We start from the raw sequence: 21608 nt of genomic DNA, 5'->3' as shown, positions 1-21608 counted from the left end.
TACTTTTCTATCACACAAAAGGCCCGAAGCATTCCTCCACTTCAACCAACCAACTTGAATTCTACTATTAACATCCCCATCTATATTATCATCGCTTTGAACAACGGACCCAAGATATCTAAATCATTCACACCTTTTAATAGTTTGATCACCAAAATTATACGCTCAAACAAAATTTAATATAGTTCTACCTTCTTCATTGATCACTCCAAAACCGCAGCAATCATGAATATTTCTAAAATCTTCTACCGTTGTACCGACATGACCATTTAAATCTCCTTCAATAAAATTTTGTTCTTCAAGAGGTATCATTTATATTAAGTCTTCTAAGTCAATCCCGAATTTATCCTTAAAACCTATGTCTAAACCTACTAGAGGAGCATATGCACTTATAATATTAAAAATCTTAGTATCAACAATAATCTTAAGGGCAATAATTCTATCTCCAACTCTATTAATTTTTACAAAATTAAATTTTTACCAACTCTATTAATTTTTACAAAATTATATTTCAAACTTTGAATTACACGTACCCCATTTCTAGTGCACTCTTACCAGAATATCAATATTTAAAACCTAAGTTATCAACCTCTTTAGTCTTTTCTCCAACCCATTTAGTTTCTTAAATATTAACATAATAAAGAAAAAAAATGGGATCATATAACACTGATTTTACAGGCCCAATAAACTTACGCTTTACCTCAGTACCATTAATGCTATCGGTAAGAAGAATATCTCTATAACTATTTACCACAAAATCAGTACCCTGATATTTCTAGATGATCATGCAATGAACAAACAGACAGAAAAAAAAAGCGAACTAAATAGAAAAACAATGAGCATACCTCTGACATCAGGTAATCCCCTACATCTGGAGCACAAGGTAAATCAGGTATCTCATTTTCATAGCATAATTCAAAAACTCTCCTCAATAGAATCTCATCAAACTCTCTGTCAAGAATGCCATGTTACATTATTTTATAGAAGTTTTCATAAGAATACTGTATAGACGTGGCTAAATGTCTCGAATGAATACTTATAAGACAAAAAAGGAGCAAAAGCAACATATATCTCTCCACTTACTTGAAGAAACCACCTCGTACATTGCAGGCAACATTTCTTGCAACGCAGAGAACAGGAACAGTATTAGCCATCTGTTAAAATTAAACGGCACACAAACTCAGCCATGGCAAACATTTCGCAACAATCATCAATGTGATTAATAAAACGTAATAATAAAAAAAGATAAGAACCTCTGCTTGAGGGGCATAATATGGAGTGAACGCAGGGACAACATGAACTCGAGGTTGATCCCTATCCTCCCAAACCTGCAATCGGTCATCAATAACCATCGCCATTTTTGGATGACAATTAGCATCTCTAAAAACATGGCAAAGTGATTTCCTTGAGCCTGCAAAGCATTAAACATAAAATCATCAAACAAACCTGCAAACACATTGGACAAAGAATCAAACTCGAAAAAAATTTATGTATAATTTTTGCAGTGTTAACTGCTAGGCTATGAATTAAGAATTTTTAAGAGCTTCAAATTTTAAAAAAAATGCGCAAAATAAATAGCTTAATATATAAGAAAGCAACAAATCAGTATGACAAGGAAAATTTTTGCATGGTAAAGGATACATAAGCATGATTCTTTAATATATTATATAAATTTAATTTCATATCTTAAAGATGAAATCTTGCCAGATTTTACGCATACTATCCGATCCAATAGCTGATTTGAGCTGATCAAATTAGATTCCGGGTCAAGAAGCCTCCATATCTCTAAAGCATAGTCTCTTTCGGCCATTGTGCACACAAATACTTCAAAACGTTTCCGTCCTTTGGCAGTCAAGTAGCTCCTCAAATCCTCCCAAGCAGGTCGTAGCTTTACGAACACACTAGTGTCACGAATCTGTGAAAAATAATGCAATTGCTATCATTCTCTCACAATTGTTTCTAAAACTTGAGCTAATCAAATATCAACAATCTTTTCCTATTGAGTTCCAATCTCTTTAAGATGCTAATGCTTCAAGGACTAGAGGAATCAGTCGATGCCATCTATAGATGAGGCTTAATAAAGGCAAATACTGCAAAAAGATATTAAAAAGCAGCTCTGATCACTGTAATAATAACAAAGTGTGTAAGGTTATCATTTTTGATAATTTGCATAAATAATTTACTATTTGATAGCTGTATTTTATTCCTTATAAATAGCCATCCTTATTATTAAGTGCTTAATTAAAGTGAATTGTAATGACCTAACTACATGCATGAATATTAATACCAATATTAATTCAAAAAATCAGCATTCATCTTTTGTTTCTATTCTTATATTTTCGAACTTCTATTAAAATTATTTATCCCACTAAACTTTTAGCTCATTAAATATAACAAAAATTTATTAAGAAAGAGCAAGAAGTAAATTGGGCCATAATTACGGGACCCAATTTTATCCTTCAGTTAAGTACGTTAGTGTACAATTGAAGAGGTACCAAATAAGCAAGAATATACATTATGTAAATTAAAGACTTATGATACGTATAAATTATATATGAAACTCATTAAATACTTTATACGACATTTTGATGGATTAAATTATACTGCTGTTGTATTAAGAATTTTGATGGATCTTCTAGAGGATTATGAAGTGTAATGAATATTTTGAGACAATATATATAGAATAATTTTCTATTGAGTCAATTCTAATAAATAAAAATTAGAATTGGACTTTGTAGGAAATATTTCTACTCAAATTGACAATCTCTACTCCATCACATGGTTGACTTGAATTGCGCAGAATGGGGCATCACAAAAATCGATATTATAGCAAAGATTGATTTAAAAATTATGAGGAAAATAAGACTAAATTTAAAAATAAATTTTGGAATACATTAAATTTAGGTATGATTACTATGGATTATAGGTTGATCTAATTGGAAGCAGTTGAGCTAGTTGAGTTTAAAAGTGAACAATGCATAACATGATCAATCTTTCATGATTTGCACTGTCGTGTACTCTTCCACTGATAGCTCCTTCTATTGTATGTAGTAAAGCTTCAAGAAAACATCCTGGTGGTAGTGGGTGGTTGGTATTATCGTTGCATCGCCTTCTTCAACTTCACCTAAAAAGCGATTTTGTCCTGTCCCTCTCTCTGTCTCTCCCTCTTCAGGTTCTCCCACCGCAAAGAAACATTCTTCTTCAACATAATGAAGGCGAGCTTCACTCTTCTGTCACCAGGCACCTCCTTGTATTCAGACAAAGATCCGCTCAACAGTCTACATCCACTCAAGGCAATCATTTGGATCTAGTATCCCCTTGAAGCTTGGTAGGTCCACGTTTATCCTCGGATCTCTATATCCTCTAATATTCATGTCATCTTTGTGTCTTCTAGCAGACACTTCATCTCTGTATCCTCTAAAACGTGTCTCATCTCCGTATCATCTAACAAGCATCTCCTCTCTATATCCTCGAGCGGGCACCTCAATTCTAGGCCTCCACAGATACTATACCCTAAAGCATTGTGAAGCGTCTTCTTCTCCATTGGAATCATTCCTACGAAAGGGATTCAGCAGTTCTTGTTCTTTTTCACAGATTTCACTGTTACGGTCGACGTTGATCCCACACCAGGTCCTTTCCTCAATGGAATCGAACCGATGTAACACTTGGTGGAGTAGCCATTTTATATCACCCATGATAGATTCCTGACAAGATTACGACAATTGTCTCCTCGCGTGGTTAGAGTTTTAGATGGAATGAGGTGTAGGGTGGGGTGGAAAAAACAAATTATGGGAGGAGGGGGGTGATATGGGGGATGCTAGAAATCTTAAGATAGGACTAGGGTTAAACTATATATGATACCAAAGTTAACTAACGGCAAGAAAAATGAATATTATTACTAAAAGCAAATAAATGTTACAATCCGAGACACTTAGAACTAGGAAATAACAATACACAACACAACATGCAACAAGGGTTGGATCAAGGGTGGTGGAAGGGATTGGTGAGGGTTTAGAAGGTGCTGGGATGGGGTGCTAATATTGGGGATGCTAAAAATCATATGATAAACTAGAGTTAGGCTAGCTCTAATACCAAATGATACCGGAGTTAACTAACAACAACAAGAAAAATAAATGTTATTACTAAAAATAAATAGATGTTACAATCAGAGACACTTAAAACTATAAAATAACAATACACATGACATGAAACATGCGAGTAGGGTTGGATCAACAGTGGTGGAAGAAGCCGATATGGGTTGGAAGGTGGCGGGATGGAGGACGAGATGGTAGACACACAGAAAATATTAAAGTATAGGTTTCCCTGGTTCTGAAGAACAAGCAAGCAGTAGATATCGACGTGGCACGAAAGGCCGAGATGAGGGCAGCAAGAAGGAAGGATATGGGTGAAGATTCAAGAAGACAATATGAAAGCAGCACCAGAGTGCAGGCGCTTAATGCACTCAGAAGCGGGGCGCTTCAATCCCGCAGGGCCAGAAACCCCGCGACACTTCGCGAGAGTGGAAGGCGAAGGCGGGAGGCGGATCGCGAACTCTCGTGATCCAGGGAGCTGGTTCACGTATCTGACAGACCTGTTTTCTTTTAGGAAGAGTATTTTCTAGATTCTTCTTGTCTTCCCACCCCTTCCTTTGTGTAGAAGTAGGAGGCTATAAAATGTTGTCCTCTGTGTGTGGGAGAGTCAGTTTTGGTTGAATTCTCCTCTGTGCGTGTGTGTGAGGAGGGAGGGGGGGCATTTTAGTATTTTGCCCCTCCTGATAATTTTAATTTGCCCCTCCTGATAATTTTAATTTGCCCCTTCAGGCTGTCAGTTGTCCTAGGGGCTCCACATCCCTCGATTGGCTCTTGCGGGCTGGCCTTCCTTTTCGGCTCTTCCTCGTTCTTCCCCACCACGTCGGCATCGAGTTTGTCGCCCCTTTGGCCCTTCCCAAGGACCGATGTCCAGAGCCAATGAGCTGATGGCCAGTGCAACTCCCTTGCAACCACCAGACTCATTCAGACGCACAACCTTTTCTTCCCTCGCTGTCTTGCCAATCCGAGCAAACCACTTCTCTTCTTTGTTGCTAAAGACCTACAACCAACTTGAAGTGCATGAATTGATAAAAAAATGCTGGACTTCAGATTCATTCACTAAAATGTGTAAGAAATGGTGGATTTTGGCTTCCTTCAAAACATGGGTAATTTAGTTTGCTTTTCATATAAAACTTTTACAGTGATCTTGCCAAATGTTAATTTCTCTCCATTTCATCTTCAGGAATCTTCACGCCCTATCATTATGAAGTGGTTTACCACACTTTCTAGAAAACAGAGAATATGAAGAATAAAAGAGGTGAAACAAATAATAAAATTCATAACTTCCATAATCTTTTCATATGTGCTCATCCAGTATTTAATACAAAGAGAATTATGTAGAAAGAGAGTAAACCTGTAGAGGAGCAAAGACAGCTATGAAAAGAAATGAAAAGCGTATCAGGTTATTATAGATGAACGGAGATACTGAAGAGGCCCAACAAAATGATAAAAAAAACTAGGCTGAGATTACGCAATGGAGAAAAAGGATTCATGTAGCCTACCCCACTTCGTGGGATAAAATCTTCTTGTTGTTGTTGTTTTAATAAAGATGTTTCATTGGTGCTACAATTAACTGCGAATTGTTAGATTTTTATTGTACTTCAATGATCATTTGGGATGGTTGCAGCCTTCTATAAAATTGTTGAATTATTGTGAAAAAAAAAAAAAAGTTTAAGAACCATGCTATATCACCAACCAAATTGACTTGCATGGTTGGAAGATTTATTACATACATAACATCCAATTCGGTGGCAATTTCTACGTATTTGCATATCAGACTTCTAAACTTTAACTTTTTTATTATTATTCCTCATATCCTTATCTCTACAGATAGCTGAGCTTTGTAAATTATTTTGGGAATTGAAATCTTTGTTATATGGGAAGAATGAAGTTGAGCCGATGCCTGAAGCATGCGCATAATTGACTCAAGAATTTTTCCAATACTGGAAGTTAGAGGACACCCAGACACTAGCCTTAAAGGTGAAGATACAACAGAAGCAAAACAGACAATAGTTGTCCTTTAGACCAACATCTTCAGCTAAGAGATCACCTACAACTTCTACAGCCAATAGAGGAACCTCGGGGGGAAATAACAAAATTGGAAGGGGAACTTATAGGGCAGATAAGAGCAGGAAAAAGCCAGAGAAAGGTGGTTCCTCTAATATAGAGTCGGTCATGAAGTGTTTCAGGTGTCACGGCTACGGTCACATAGCCTCCAACTACCCAACCAACAAGTCGAGTCTTACTACCCAACAAGTCGAGTCTTCATACTCATAGATCAAAGCTCCATCAAGGAAGTCGATGAGGAGTCAGAGGAAAGCTCAGAAGAAGAACTTCAACTCCACGGAGACGAGGGAGAAGTGTTAGTCGTTCGACGAGTACTGCAAACTTAGCCAGAATAAGACCAATCTTGGTTAAGGCTTAGCATTTTCACACCAAGTGCACCTTCAAGTGAAAGGTCTACCGCCTTATCATCGACAGTGGGAGCTGCGAGAACATAGTGTCCACACTCATGGTGAAAAAGTTGGGATTGGACGCACAGACGCATCCCTAGTCATATTCCCTTACCTGGCTGAAAAAGGGAAATGAAGTACTAGTGGATCAGCAATGTCTAGTTGATTTCTCCATCGGAGACCAGCTACATGAACAAGTATGGTGCAATGTGGTTCCAAAATTCTGATACACTAAAAGAAAAGGTGACTTAGGCACCCGTGCTAGCATTACCTGACTTCAACAAACTTTTTGAAGTGGAATTTTAGGCCTCCTGCGTGGGGATCGGAACAGTGCTAAGCAAAGGAGGACGCCCCATCGCTTTCTTAAGTGAGAAGCTGAACGAGTCCAGGAGAAAATACTCAACTTATGACAAAGAATTCTACACCAACGTAAGAGCTCTGGAACACTGAAGTCATTACCTATTGACAAATAAGTTACTATTTACAAATCACGAAGCCCTAAAATTCCTCAACATCTAGAGCAAACTAAAGGACGACACGCTACCTGAGTAGAATTTCTAGCATCCTTTCCATTTGTACTAAACACGATGGAAGCCAGAACCACATAGCAGATGCACTTAATCATCAACATGCATTGATCACATCAATGCAAGCTTAAGTTGGTTACAAGGTCATAAGGGATCTATATGAAACAAACGAAGATTTTAAAGATATTTGAGAACAAAGTCAAGAAAGGCCAGTAGGGCAATATTACAGCACAGATGAACACTTGTTCCACAAGAGACAGTTATGCATTACCCGGTGTTCACTAAAGGAGGCCATTGTTCGGGAAGGCGACAACGGAGGATTTGCAGGTCACTTCGACGGCTACAAGACCCTTGTTCATGTAAGGGAGCATTTTTTTGGCCAAAACTAATAAGAGATGTAGAGCAATATATCAGCTAACGAAAGCTTTGTCATCTAGCAAATACAAGAGCTCAGAACGCAGAATTATACACACCATTTCAAGTACCAGAGGCACTGTGGGTGGACACCTGCATGGATTTCGTGTTACGACTTCCAAGGACCCAAAGGAACAAAGACTCTGTAATGGTTGTAGTTGACATATTCTCCAAGATGACCCATTTTGTACATTGTCACCGAACACTAGACGCCTCTCACATCACCAATTTATACTTCAGGGAGATTGTAAGGTTGCACGAAATTCTCAAGACCATCACCTCTGATAGAGACGTCAAATTCCTGAGCCACTTCTAGAGGATACTGTGGGGAAAGCTTGGCATCAAACTCCAATTCAACTCGGGAGCGCATCCATAGACAAACAGCAAAACAAAGGTCGTAAACTGAAGCCTCTGGAATCTCCTAAGGTATTTCGCCTGAAAAAACAAAAAACAGTGGGATCTTATTCTAGCCCAAGCTAAGTTCTCCTATAACCGATCCATCAACCAAACTACTAGACGAACTCCCTTTGACAGTATGTATGGACACAATCCTATTACACCACTGTCATCGCCCGCTTCGGAAGGACGTTTAATTTACATATAGATTTAAGTTTAGAAAAATATGAAATCAAACTGACCGCACATTTTCACAGTTTAAATGAAAGAGCACTGTACCTCAAACCATGTATCCATCCCGAAGGATAAACACAAGGCTTGAGAGTGAGGCTCAATCAAATAAACTAAGAAATATATGACGTCTGTTTGGTCTGCGAAATTATTTTATTTGCCGACATATTTTATTTGCCGACAACGACAAATTCTCATATTTAATATGAAGAATTAAATAGGGTTTATATTAAGCAGGGTCCGGAAAAACTTCTTATAAAGACAAGCCCATATAGTTAATTACATCTTAAATGACAGAAGTCATCTAAGAAAACTCTTGATAAAAATCAATAAATATTATCTTCAAAGATGTTAAAAAGATATGACTTTTCAATGAGATCGGACAAAGATGTGTGAAACAGGAATGACTCAAATTTGGAGCATTTTGTTATAGAATCCAAAGGAGAAAGAATTAGGGGGATGCCACAAATCCGAAGGAGAACCTCAATGACTTCCCAGTCTACCATATGGTTTGGATTCAGTTTCGGGGAGAAATTATTTAAGTGTTTCATCTTGTCAATTTTATTAATTAGGGCTTACATTCGTGTGAAATAATCACACAAATACCATCGAAAATGTGAGAATTTAAATAATGACGAACGACAACCTCGGAATCCTAAGACGAGTTAGGGCTTAGATTGTACAGCAGAGCTGTACAAAGTCCTAAAGAAAAGTTGAGAATTTATGTTGCACTAGGAAATAACCTCAAAATCCTAAGGCTTGTTGTTTATTTCTAAAGAGATTGTTGTTTAATTCTAAGGAATGGTTGGTTTTGCTGGTGAAGACAGGCTTTGTTGTTGAAGATAGTCGTGTTGCCCACAATGCCAGCTCCGAGCTCCGAGCTCCGAGCCGTAGCACCTTCGAATTCGATGTTAGTTTTAAGTGTACATGTCTTTGTTATCACTGCCCTAAGCCTCAAAACAAAACCGACCTACTTGCGACCTTATTTGATGGTTTCACATATAGCAAAAGACTATACATGTGCACTTATGTATCGGACATAAGCACTGAAAACCGAAACAAGAAGCAAGGAAAAAAGAATAAAAATGGAGATGAGAGAGAGGAGGAACTGATCCACCTAAAACATCAAAGAGACGGAGGATGAATCAGCTCTCAAAACTCATGACGAAAGAACCTGAAAAAGGAGGCCTCAAGATCCTTGAATCAATCCGAAAGGATATCACTTTCTCATTTGGAAGGTATCTCTTCCCAATCTTGTCTCGAGCGAATCGAAACGGGCCCAAGTCAATGTGATAAATGTATACGTGGCTCCACCACTGACTACCCATCCACACACACCCAAGCCTGCGCTCAAATGATATCACAACTTCAATGTCAAACTCCTGAAATATCCTTTATAGATTCAATTTATATCAACCATATGCTCTCCCGAAATAAAATTTCAAAGTCTTTCAAACTTCACAACTCGAACAAAAGAAAAGTAACCCAGGGACAACAGCTACTTATACTTCCAAAATCATGCCAACATTAAAGTCATTTAATTCCATACTTAATTAAAAGCTCCTTATATCAAATAAGCATGAAATCATCCGGCTAAAACCACATAAATGCTCACGGCCAGGCTCAATAAAAGAGATGAACAGCAGCTCAGGCTCTCGGCCAAATCAACCCACAAGGGAGACAACTACTAAGGCTCACGGTTTAGGTGATCAAGGAAAGAATGGGAGTTGCTAAGGCTCACAGTTCAGGGCAGCGAGGAGCAGCTGCTAAAGCTCACGGCCAAGGCCACCAAAAAGGAAAGGAAGAAGATGTCAAAGCTCACGGCCGAGGCAACCAACAGGAAGGACCACTACTAACAGCCGCTAAGGCTCTCGGCCAAAGCGACAAAAGGAACCAACAACTAAGGCTCAAAGCCCAGGCAACCAAAGGAGATACCATTAGCTATTTTACCGCGCTCCCTCGATATACATAAGAGAATGAATAAAATGATCATACTGGTTTTGGATGACAAATTTGATTCATCAACAAAATATAAGCTAATTGAGTCCAGCAAGAAAGAGCCAAACAACTCCAAATAACCCACCAACAAGCTCACGGGTAGGGCTAAGAAAAGGCACGGGCCAGTTCCACTATAAGCTCTCGGGTAGGAGTAGGAAAAGGGGCACAAAACAGAGTCAAAGCAAGTAAAACCGAGCCCACCCTCCAAACCAGCTCTCGGGTAAGGTCCAGAAAAGGCAAAGTCAAACCAAACCAAACTCTCGAGTAGGGCCAAGAACAAGTAAAACCACGCCCTGCACCAACTTTAAATCATTTGTGGATAAACCTGCACATATATTGGACTTGGAGTAGCCAACAACAAACAGATCCCATGCCAAAATAAGCTTCACAACTACGCAAAAAACCAAAGACTAGATCAAGCAAAACCGAGCCCCAGTAAAGGCTAAAACTGAGTCATTCAAAGTCAAAACAGGGTCCAAGCATAGATTAAAACCCAAGCCTTAACAGAAATTAAAACTCCAGCCACCATAAGGTAAAATTGAGTCATCCAAAGCCAAGGAACAACCCGCATGCCTTTGAAACCTCAAGATATGGATTCAATATACATCTTAAATAAGAACAACATCATAGAAAACATATTTGAGCCACCAACCTAACTATTCCAAGCATGAAACAATTTCCAACAGATATTTGAGCAGGGAAGATGCCTGGAAGATGCCTCTATTTGAGCAGGGAAGATGCCTCACGAGGAGCTAAACCAAGCCCTCAAAACATGTTACAGAGCTTTCCAAATTAAATAAATTTTCTGATAGCATGCATTTCAAGTAAGGGAAAGCCATAAGAGCTAAACCGAGCCCCATACATGTATGAAAAGTAAAGCGAACTCTCTAGTATTCATTTTAAGCAAGAGTGATAGTAACAAAAAGCTTTACAATGCATTCCAACATGTATTCCAAAGGAGCAAATCTCATTTCAAGGCTACATTCATAATACTTCTAAATATTTCAAGCAGAAAAGGAGAAAGCAACTAATGACATGCTCTGCTTTTATCGATTCAAACAAATAACCATAATTGGCCCCTAGAACATGCTTGCAATCCTACTTTCACATGGTTGAATGGTGAATATCTCAAAGTATATAAATTAGGCTAGCATGCTGTACCGTCCAAAGAAAACTGTTCCCAGCAGTCTGGCCGCGAGAAACCGAAAAGAAGCAAGACACATAAGAGAGGAGGAGCACCTCTTTAAAGCAGAATTCAACACAAAAATTTCAGAAAAGTACTTCCCAGCTCAAACTCTTCTCCAACAGCAAGAGGAAGTCAACCCAAGCACCAAGAAATAAGGAAGAAGGTGAGAAAGAATTTTTGCAGAGTTTTCACTCCCTCTCAGAAATCTACCTCTCCTTAGAAAACTCTAAGTAATGATTAACATAGACGAGAGAAAGAGAAAGAACGATCGAGAGATCGCAAACGGCTCGAGGAAACGAGCGGAGCAAACGCTCCATGCGGACGGCTCGAGAGAGGCAGAGGGTAAGATCTCGCAGAGGATAGGATCCGCGGCAGTGATAAGGAGTGGGGAGCCTGCACTACGGTCGGGCGAGAGACGAGCCGAGTGAGCGAGAGATTAAGGCTGAGGCCCGCAGGCTTTAGGGGGGAATAGGGAGAGGGGTATTAGGTAAAGGAAATAATAATAATAATAATAATAATATTATTATTATTATTATTATTATTTCCTTTACCTAATACCCCTCTCCCTATTCCCCTCTAAAGCCTGCGGGCCTCAGCCTTAATCTCTCGCTCACTCGGCTCTGCTCTCCACCGCGTTCGACATCCAAAGTTATTTAGGCAACTTTGTCGACGAGCAGGTCAAAAACGCATCGTGATCCGATTCCCGTCAAAATCTTAGTTCGAGCTCAATTAACCAGAATGGTGTAGATGGTTGTCACGGAGTGTTTAGAAAAGGTTCGGAAATTTTGATTTGATTTGGGAGTTATGAATGAGGTGAAAGTGGGCAACAGTGAGTGAACAGCTCCAGACCAATATTCAAGGTCAACCCTAAGGTCAAACAGTCCTATGGGAACTCATCTCAAGCTACTCTACATTGACCCCACCTACTAAGTACTAGAGGTTATAACCAATGTAAAGAACTTCAAGTTGAGCAAAAAGGAGTTTAGAATTTCTAATTGTGAGGGGTTCCTTTTCTAGTTTTCTAGGAATAGTCAACAGGAAAGTCATATGGTTAGATCCTATGCTACTAAAGAGGAGAGATTAAACCTCAACCAAAAGTGAGGTCAACAACCACTTGAATTGGTGTCACTCCTGTTGCTTTTGGAAATCAGCAAAAATGCCGCAGAACGAGTTCACGAGATTCAGAAGCTCCATGAAGAAGTGGGCAAAGAAATAGTTAAGCAAAACTACAAGTATCAAGCATAGACAAATAAATCTAAAAAGAAAATAACGTTCTAGAGATGGGATCTCGTATGGATTCGGTTGAAAAAAGAAAGATTTCCTAAAGGATCATTCCGAAAGCTTAAGCCAAGAACAGATGGACCTTTCAGAGTACTTCAAAAATCGAACTACAACGCTTATAAGATCGACCTACCTGTGAACTACAAAATTTTAGCCACATTCAACGTCGTCAAGTTAACACCATACTTTGAAGAGTCTGGAGCTTCAACAAACGAGGTCAAAGCTTCCCCAACCAGGGGAGACTGACGTAGGTGTTGAAAGCAGTGCCTGAGTGAGAGCGTTAAATGCGCCCCGAAGCGAGGCGCTACGATCCCGAGGAGCCAGAAACCCCACGACACTTTGCGAGAGCGGAAGGCGGGATGGGATCACGATATCGCACGAAGGCACGAGACAGATCGCAAACTCTCGCGACCCAGGGAGCCGCTTTGCATATCTACCACACTTGTTTTCTTTTGGGAAGAGTTTCTTTTGGATTATTCGCACCTTCCCACCCCCTTCCTTTTGTGTAGAAGTATGAGGCTATAAATTGTTGTCTTCTGTCTGTGCGGAGTCAGTTCTGATTGTCTTGTCCTCAAATCTCCTGTGTGGAGTTCTTTTTCCCACTTGCTACGGTTGTATCCGATGACAAGTGGAGCTCTGGTTGTATCCTGCTTCTAGGTAGTGTTGTATCCTTCCCATGTCCCCCACTTCTTCTCCCCGACCCTTCTCCTCCCTTTCCCCTAGCCGCCAACCACCCCCATATCCCTCCATTACTCCGCCACCCCCTCTACTCCTTTCACAACCCTATTGTCCAACTTACCTACAACGAACCAAACACCATCCCAACCTACCCAAACAATCATCTGGCCTTCCCCATCTCTCTCTATCACCCTGTCAACGTCACCACCGCCTTCAAACCTCTTCCTACATCCGTAACCGAAGATTAGTCTATTATTGTATTTCATTTCTGTTTAAGTCGTGTTGTAACCTTATTTTTATATTAATAAAAGTTAGCTTTTATGTTCTACTGTTCTTCCTACTAGTTCTGGTATCATTGCAGCAAGTGGGAAGGTAATAAGCAGTTGAAAGAGCTTGGAGAATAGCATGCTTACTGCTTTCCAATGGATAGCAGCGAGGTGAAGAGTTTGCAGCAAGGCAGCAGGCAGGAATGAAGGAAAATAGGTGGTTAAGCGATTGGACTGTAGGAAAGACAGAACGGTTGTTCGATTGTTGCAACGGGGAGGAAGAATTGTGGCTGCAGAAGAAAGGTTGCGGCGAACGGGGAGGTTGAAGATAATCACCCTCGGGATAAGATACAGTTGAAGCATCACTCACCCCTGAATACAGCCCTAGAAGGGAAAACATGGAGACGTTGGCAGCTGTCCCGACAGAAAACTCACAAAAACTAACTCCAACATAATAGAATGCAAATATAAATAGCCTGGGATAAAGAGTGGCCCCCACCCGATAGCAACAACCCCAAGCAAACAGATCGACCTCTCGGCCTGTGATTTACATGGACGAATGATCATGGACCACACAGACGATCTCGCAAGAATTTTATCCCGCATCGGTAGCATCTCGTTCCTGCATCAAATGCGGAAAGAGGGATTTTGGGCAATATCTTTTGTTTCTATAAAGTGTTCTAGTTTTCAAAAAATTGGACACCAAAAAATGGATTTATTTTGTAGAAAAAATATAATAGTAGCTAGCCACAAAAGTATCAAAGAAGAACTCAATATAGAAAAATTTTTTAGAGTAAACAACGGTTGAAAAAAGACTAAAAGTTGTCTGAATGGATGAAAAAACCTTTAAATTGTAAAAACAATCAACCAATTAAACCAACGATTTTCGCCACTATACTGCAAGAAGCCAAGAAATCAAAGTAAATACTTAACGTAGACTTTTGATTTAAAGTCAATTTGGCACAATTCTATTTAAATCTGATTCTTCACGATCATTTACTTCTAAATATTTTTTGCTAGTTTATCCAATGAAATTAGGAACTATATAAGTCAGTTTGGTCTTACGATATATTCTGGAGATGACATGTATGCAAATAGAAAATGTATTATGAATGTTGATATCCAAGGTAGGAAAATGATAAAAATTCTGATGTAATTTTGAGAATCTAGCACGCTTTGCCAATATCAAATGTTGAAAAAGTTAAGCTTTTTTAAGAGAGTTAAGTTTGATTATTCTAATGAAAATCCATTTTAGCTTTCTTGTGATAATAATGTTGTCTTCCTTATTCAATGCATTAAAGATTCACAAATGAATGAGAAATGGTAATGCAGTGATTTTTGGAAAAGATTGAGAAAGCAAATAAAGAAGTTAAGGTATTATATCTATATATATATATATATATATATATAACAATTATAGCAAAACTTCCTGATGTATTTTTGAGAAATGTCTGAATTGTAGTGTATTTGACTTTGGGATTGAATTAAAGATTGAATCATCAACATTTTTTAGATTTTCCTATAGAATTATGCATAATAAATGAGTAAAATGTCAAAATAGTCCGTTTACTACTTACATGAAAAGTGTCAATTAGTACGACTCTTTCAATATGGACTGAAATAGTCCTCAAGGAGGATTATTTTAGCCTTCCATTAAAATAATCTGAGATTAAACTAACATTTTTATAAACTCTGAAACAAAAATGAACCCCGACAAAAGTCCGGACGATTTTGACACTTTTTCCCTAATAAATAATAGGAATTGATGGATAAGTCAATAAAAGAGTGCACATATACTTTTTTAAAAGAAAGATTTATGACAATGTATATCAATCATAAATAAATTAAAAAGTGATAAATAAAACATACATTAGTAAAGATTGAAGAATTGTTCAATCAGTTGGCATGTACTGCTATGTTTCAGAATTGGATTAGGATTAAAATATCATCTGCTTAGAGTTCCAAAAATAGATATAAGATGAGCAACTTTTAGAATCTCATATGGTCATTTTAATTTTCTAATGATGCATCTTGATTTAAAAGCTGCATCTACAACTTACATAAATTTAATAATTCAATTATATAAATAACATTGATGTGTCACCAAGATATTTTAATCATCTATCACGAATCTCAATCCATATTTTATAAGGAATCTTCTGAATTCAAATTCAAGATCACCAAGACCCCGATTACAACAAGTTTATAGTTAAATTGACTGTCTCTACAGGACGGACCCAGTGATATCACAATTGGTTCAATCTAGGTCCAATCAAGCCTAGAGCAAGCCATTAGCGCACATTTTGAGGCTTGGGATTGTCAAATGAAAGGTCAGATGAACTCCAAATTTGATAAAGTTATATTCAAATCAAGTGTCTCGACAAGAGGAATCAAACGAGCCCAAGATCTCTCAATTTAGAGGTAATTAAAGCATTCAAATCATTACAAAATCATCTATGATCAAAGAAGACCGAAACGAACCGTCCGGTCGGGTGGTTGAGAAGTTATTTGCCAAAATGCCAAAATGTTTTCTAAAAAGTCTATAAATGGATCTCTACACTTCATTTGGAGGGAGGAAAAGAAAATTTTCATAGCATGTTCTAGAGAAAAGACATGGTGATAATTGTCGAGCCCTCATCGTCCGCTGTCCCCGACCAATCGTTGGCGACCTATTTGCAGACTTCGTAATCTGAATATTGTTGATATGCCTAACACATGTATTGAAGATATGATGATAACCAACAGTCTCAGTAGCCGCCAACTACCGTCAACCACCGTCCGTCAGCCACTGTCAACTACCGCTGACTATTAGCTCCCACCACTGTCAATCACCATCCGTTGGAGACCTTATTTCAAAAAATTATAGTCAAAATACGGTTGTTGTGCCTAACACTTGTATTGAGAACCCGGCATCCATAGTCATCAACCAACGCACCTCAACATCTACCAGTTGGTCATCATCAACCATTGTCGACTGTCAACATCATAGTCCAACGGCCACTTACCATCGGTGTCCCTTACTTGCAATCATAGTCCAACGAAAACTTACCATCGGTGCCACTTACTTGCAAACATCATAGTCCAAATATGACAGTTGTGCCTAACAGTTGTATTGAAGATCAGGCGAGTAACCACCATCCTCCATAGCTGTCAACCACCAGCAACCACAGCTTGCAACCATCATAATCAAAATATGGCTTCTGTAACCAAGTATCGCTATATAGTCTTCATGGCCAACTAGTACATTTGTAGTAATCAAGTATAGTCTTTGTGACCGACTACTACTATTACAACTTTTAATTACGGCTTCATTGGCCAACTAACGCTATTGCAGCCACCGACTACAGTTTTTATAGTCAACTACTATCTTTTTAACAGCCAACTGCTACAATTATGGTCAACTACTAGTACAGTTTCGAACTACAAACTCTATGACCAACCGTATTGAAGAACTAGCGATAAACACCGATCTTCGTAGACACCTACCACAGTTAACCATCGTATGTCAACCGTCACCGTTTGTTGGTGACCTCTATTTGCAAACTTTGTAGTCTGAATACGGATGTTGTGCCTAACAGTTGCATTTAAAATCAAGCAATAACTAATGGACTCCGTAAGCGTCCATCATCGCTGGCACTTACCACCCACCGCACCCGATCACCAGCTACTGGCGATCCCTACTTACAAATGTCGTAGTTTGAATATGGTCATTGTGATAAACACCTGAATTAAAGGTCCAACGAGTAAACAACGGCCTTCGTACCTGCCAACCACCGATGATCGTTATTGGAACAGTCGTAATCAAAATACGGCCTTTGTAACCAAGTACTATTATTACAATCTTCATGACCAACTAGTACCATCGTAATTATCAATTATAGATTTTTTGGCTGACTATTACTGTTATAGCTTCTAACTACTACCTATGTGGTCAATTGTTGTTATTGCAATCACCGACTACAGTCTTTATGGCCAACTACTGTCTTTGCAGCAGCCAACTACAAACTTTGTGGAGAACTACTACTGGTAAAGCTTTCAATTACAGCTTCTAAGGCCAACTGTTGCTATTGCGACCTCTGATTATAGCTTCATGGCCAATTTTTGTCTTTCTAATAACCAACTATGGCATTTGTGGATGATTACTACTGTTACAACTTCCATTTATGATCTTTGTGGTCAACTGTCGTTATTGTAGCCACTGACTACAGTATTTATGGCCAAATACTACCTTTATAGCAATCAACTATGGTCTTGTAGCCAACTACTAATGTAACAGCTTCCAACTATGAACTTTGTAGCAAACTCCCACTCTTATAGCCACTGATTATAGCCTTTATGGACAACTATTATTTTTGTAGCAACCAATTACAACCTATGTGGCCAAAAATTAATGTTATAATTTTTAAGGACGGTCTTTGTGACCAACTGATGTTATTGCACCCAACGACTACAACTTTTATGGTCAACTATGATTTTTGTAGCAACTAACAACGGCCTTTGTGGCCAACTAGTATTGATATAGTTTTCTACTATGGCCTTGCGGCCAACTAACACATGCAACCACCAACTATAGTTGTTATGGACAACTACTGCCATGGTAGGCATATGTGGATAACAAATACTATTACAGTTTTTAACTACAACTTTGTGGCCAACTATTGTCATTATAGACAAGGATTATATATGTTATAGCCCAATTATGGTTATTATAGTTGAACTGCTATTGTGCATCTGTGATTATCAATATTATAATTTTATCTTCTCTAATTCAGGAGAATAGTAGACCTATATACTTACAGTCATATAGTAGATTACTTTGATTGGGCTAAGCCCCATTATTTCTCTTTCTAGGATTTTTCTACGTAAAAAATCATGGTGTCTCCTACTACCTTTTTATTATATATTTGTGTGTTTGATTTTTGTGCAACGCTAAGTCATTAAATTATCACTCTGCTGTTGAATTTTCTAGTACGCAATAAATATATACAATAGTTTGTGATTATATTCATTGATCATATTTTAATATACCCCAAAGTTGTGAAGATTGGATTGAGCATCTGAGAATCGAAGTAAAACTGTTGAGAAAAAAATCAAATAGATCTAATACTCTTAAAAAAAGAATATTTCTTAGGAGACATTGTAATTTTTGGATGCATGATAAATTATGAAGGGGTCGTAGTAAATCTTTTGAAGGTGAAAGCAACAATAAAATCTCCTACACCAAAGCATGTTACAAATTTTTATAATTTTATAGATTTTGCCAGTTATTATTGAGAATATGTCCGGATTTTCTCATAGACAGCTCTACTATTATCCAAGCTAAGGAGAAAATGTATTAAATTTGAATGATCAAAATAATAAGAGAATAATTCTTAAGAATTGAATAGACAACTGGCCCCAACCATATTAACTATTCAATCATAAAAAAGAAAATTTTCTTAATGCATCATTGAAAGGATTGAAGGTGCTTTATCGCAGAATGGGAGAAATATGAAAAAGTGTCAAACTTCAAGCAAAGAAGATGGAGTGAGTTCATTAAAAGATTATGATCTGGATATAAGGTATTATCTTATAAGAAAAAAAAGTGCAGTCGATGCTTTAAATTGAAAATTCATGAGCATTGTAAGTCGAATGATCGCTAAAAAAAGCTCAACTAATTAAAGAAATAAAATTTTATAATTAGAGATTGGAAGGTATGATAGCATAGGGGTACTATATTGAATGTATATAATGGACAGAATAAAAGAAACTCTGAAAACTCTCAAAAAAAAGGAAGGAAAATATTATTGATAATCAAGGGGTTGTTAGAAATAAGTAGCATCAATGGATAACTAGTAATTCTAATCACAGGTATGAAGCTTGTCACTCCAAATGTAACATTCAACCAAGGCACATTAAGATGCATGAACATTAGAAAATTTTATATTGGTAACCAAGAATGAAAAAGGATGCAGCACGTTACATCTAAGCACGAGGTTTGTCAATTTGTGAAGTTTAAAACTTTAAAAACAAAGTGAACTATTGCAATCATTATTTATTCTAGATTAGAACAAGAAAACATTACAATGAAGTTTATAACAAAATTTCCAAAATCCACAGTAGATCATGCTGCATTTTAGGATTAACTGGCAGATATATTAATTCAACTCATTTGTTTTCCTATCAAGCAAATGTGAACCCAAAAATAGACCACTAAACTGGGGAACCATCCACGAATTGATTAAACACTCAGTTCATTTTATATTAAATATTATGTTTGGTATCACAATTTCTTTCTTATTATATAACTGAATATTAAAGTTAATGTAAATAATATAAAATAAATCTAAAAAATAACAAAAATATATAAAATAGCTTGCAATGCATTTGAGCAATTGGCTGTCAAGGCCTTAATTATTTCAGCTTGAATTTCTTCATTCTTAAAGTAATTTTGCAGCATATATTTTTATGGTGGAAGAAAATATAAGAGTAAAATGGATTATCTAAATTTCGATTATAGCCACAAAAATGCCTAGCCATTTAAAAATAGAGCTTGTTTGGATTTAAAATTATACTATATTTTATAATTTATTAAATAATTCTTTTTATCTATTATCATATATTTGATTCATTATTACTTTTAAGTAATAATTATATAATTTAAATATTTATTACAACATCACGGTTCAACCCTAGTTAAATTCCAGTTGAATTTTTAAGGCTTAAACATTTGCTTCATCCAGTTCAAGATATGATCTAATTTTCAAAACCTTACGGATAACTAATACGTTGGCTCCTAAGACTTTGAAAAGTATAGTTTTAAGAGTTTGAAGGCTTCCATGAACTAGAGGTATCACCATTACAAATCCATGATTTAGCAGTTTGTAGCCACATTTTGATTAGATCAACTTCCTATTTAGAGAGGTGATCCATCAAATGTAGTTGAAGCACCATAATTATTTTTCCTCTATTATTTTAGGTTCAGCATTATTAAACTCAAGTTATAACTTCATAGTCATCAACTGCCAAAGTCTTTGAATGGCAAACTATAGCTCATATAGGTAAATTAAAAAAAAAAGAGTTTGTGAGCACTTTCCTAAGTAAAAGAAAAAGTGCTCTTGTACCAATTAAATGATTTCTCAATACTAACACTGCATGCATAGATTATTCAGACGTCTTTCTCTGTTTCTTTCGAACAGATCATGAGATACCATGCAAGGCTATGATCAAATCACGAAAGTAAGTGTTAAAAACCATCCTTGAGAGGATATGAAATGACCTTGAAGAAATCCAATAACAATATATATATATATAATATATATATTAACTCAATCCTTAACTGAAATCAGTCCAGAGACCTAATTAGTCAATTTAACATAGCCTAAATTCAAGAATATGCTAGAATACATTGGAGATAAGTCTTTTACAGAAGTTTGCGCATGGAACTGAATTTACAAACGCATCCACTCTGCTAAAATAAAGGAAATGAAACGCAACAATAACAAGGTAATGAAAAAAGATATGGCATAACAATCTGAAGAAGAGGAGAAAACCGAATAAATTGAAACTGACCTCAGGATTGACTCGAGTCAACACAATATTCCTTTCTGGCAGCCTTATGACAGGCCGTTTAATGGGCTCCAGACCGCCGTGCAGTAAAGGAACCTGCTCATTCTGCACACCGATCAACTTCCCATTATCTAAAACGGTATCACTCTCGGCATACTGCTTCAACATTTCTTTGTCCTCTATGTAACGCTTGAGCTCTGCAGACATTCCGGAAACCTTGAGAGGATCATTCTCAGAATGAATTCTGCGGGACAAAGCCTCAATTCGGTCCTCAAACGACTTCATTGTGTTGGCGACGATGAGCGTTTCATCGAGATCAAATACGATGGCAAGGCATCGCAGATTGAGCATCCCCAAGCAGGAGTTGTACAGGCCAGCCCGGACTGAACAGCACCAGAAACAAGGGAACTTCTCGCCCTTGCTCAGCATTGCAACTAAATGCAGCTCTTCATCTCCAATAACCATAAATGCGGTCTGAGTGTATTAAGGAGTAGGATGTCAGCTGGTACGCCAGCAATCATGAGGGAAAAGGGAAAAGGGGT

At 37.6% G+C, this 21608-nt stretch overlaps 1 protein-coding gene across 1 annotated transcript in view; it reads right to left on the bottom strand.

Annotated features, from left to right (window-relative positions):
* Positions 1-21608, bottom strand: part of LOC110022878 (RNA polymerase II C-terminal domain phosphatase-like 1) — an 82555-nt gene that overhangs the window by 60634 nt on the left and 313 nt on the right. The window contains exons 2-6 of the mRNA XM_020722010.1: positions 21070-21540; positions 1705-1915; positions 1254-1411; positions 1084-1154; positions 846-951 (exon numbers count right to left, since the gene is read on the bottom strand). Coding sequence (XP_020577669.1) covers positions 846-951; positions 1084-1154; positions 1254-1411; positions 1705-1915; positions 21070-21540 — 1017 coding nt within the window. The remainder of the gene's footprint in view (positions 1-845; positions 952-1083; positions 1155-1253; positions 1412-1704; positions 1916-21069; positions 21541-21608) is intronic.

This window comes from Phalaenopsis equestris, unplaced genomic scaffold, assembly GCF_001263595.1.
Source record: "Phalaenopsis equestris unplaced genomic scaffold, ASM126359v1 Scaffold000203, whole genome shotgun sequence".
Taxonomy (NCBI): domain Eukaryota; kingdom Viridiplantae; phylum Streptophyta; class Magnoliopsida; order Asparagales; family Orchidaceae; genus Phalaenopsis; species Phalaenopsis equestris.
Note: the sequence above shows the minus strand (reverse complement) of the source record. Positions and strands in the feature narration are given on the sequence as shown.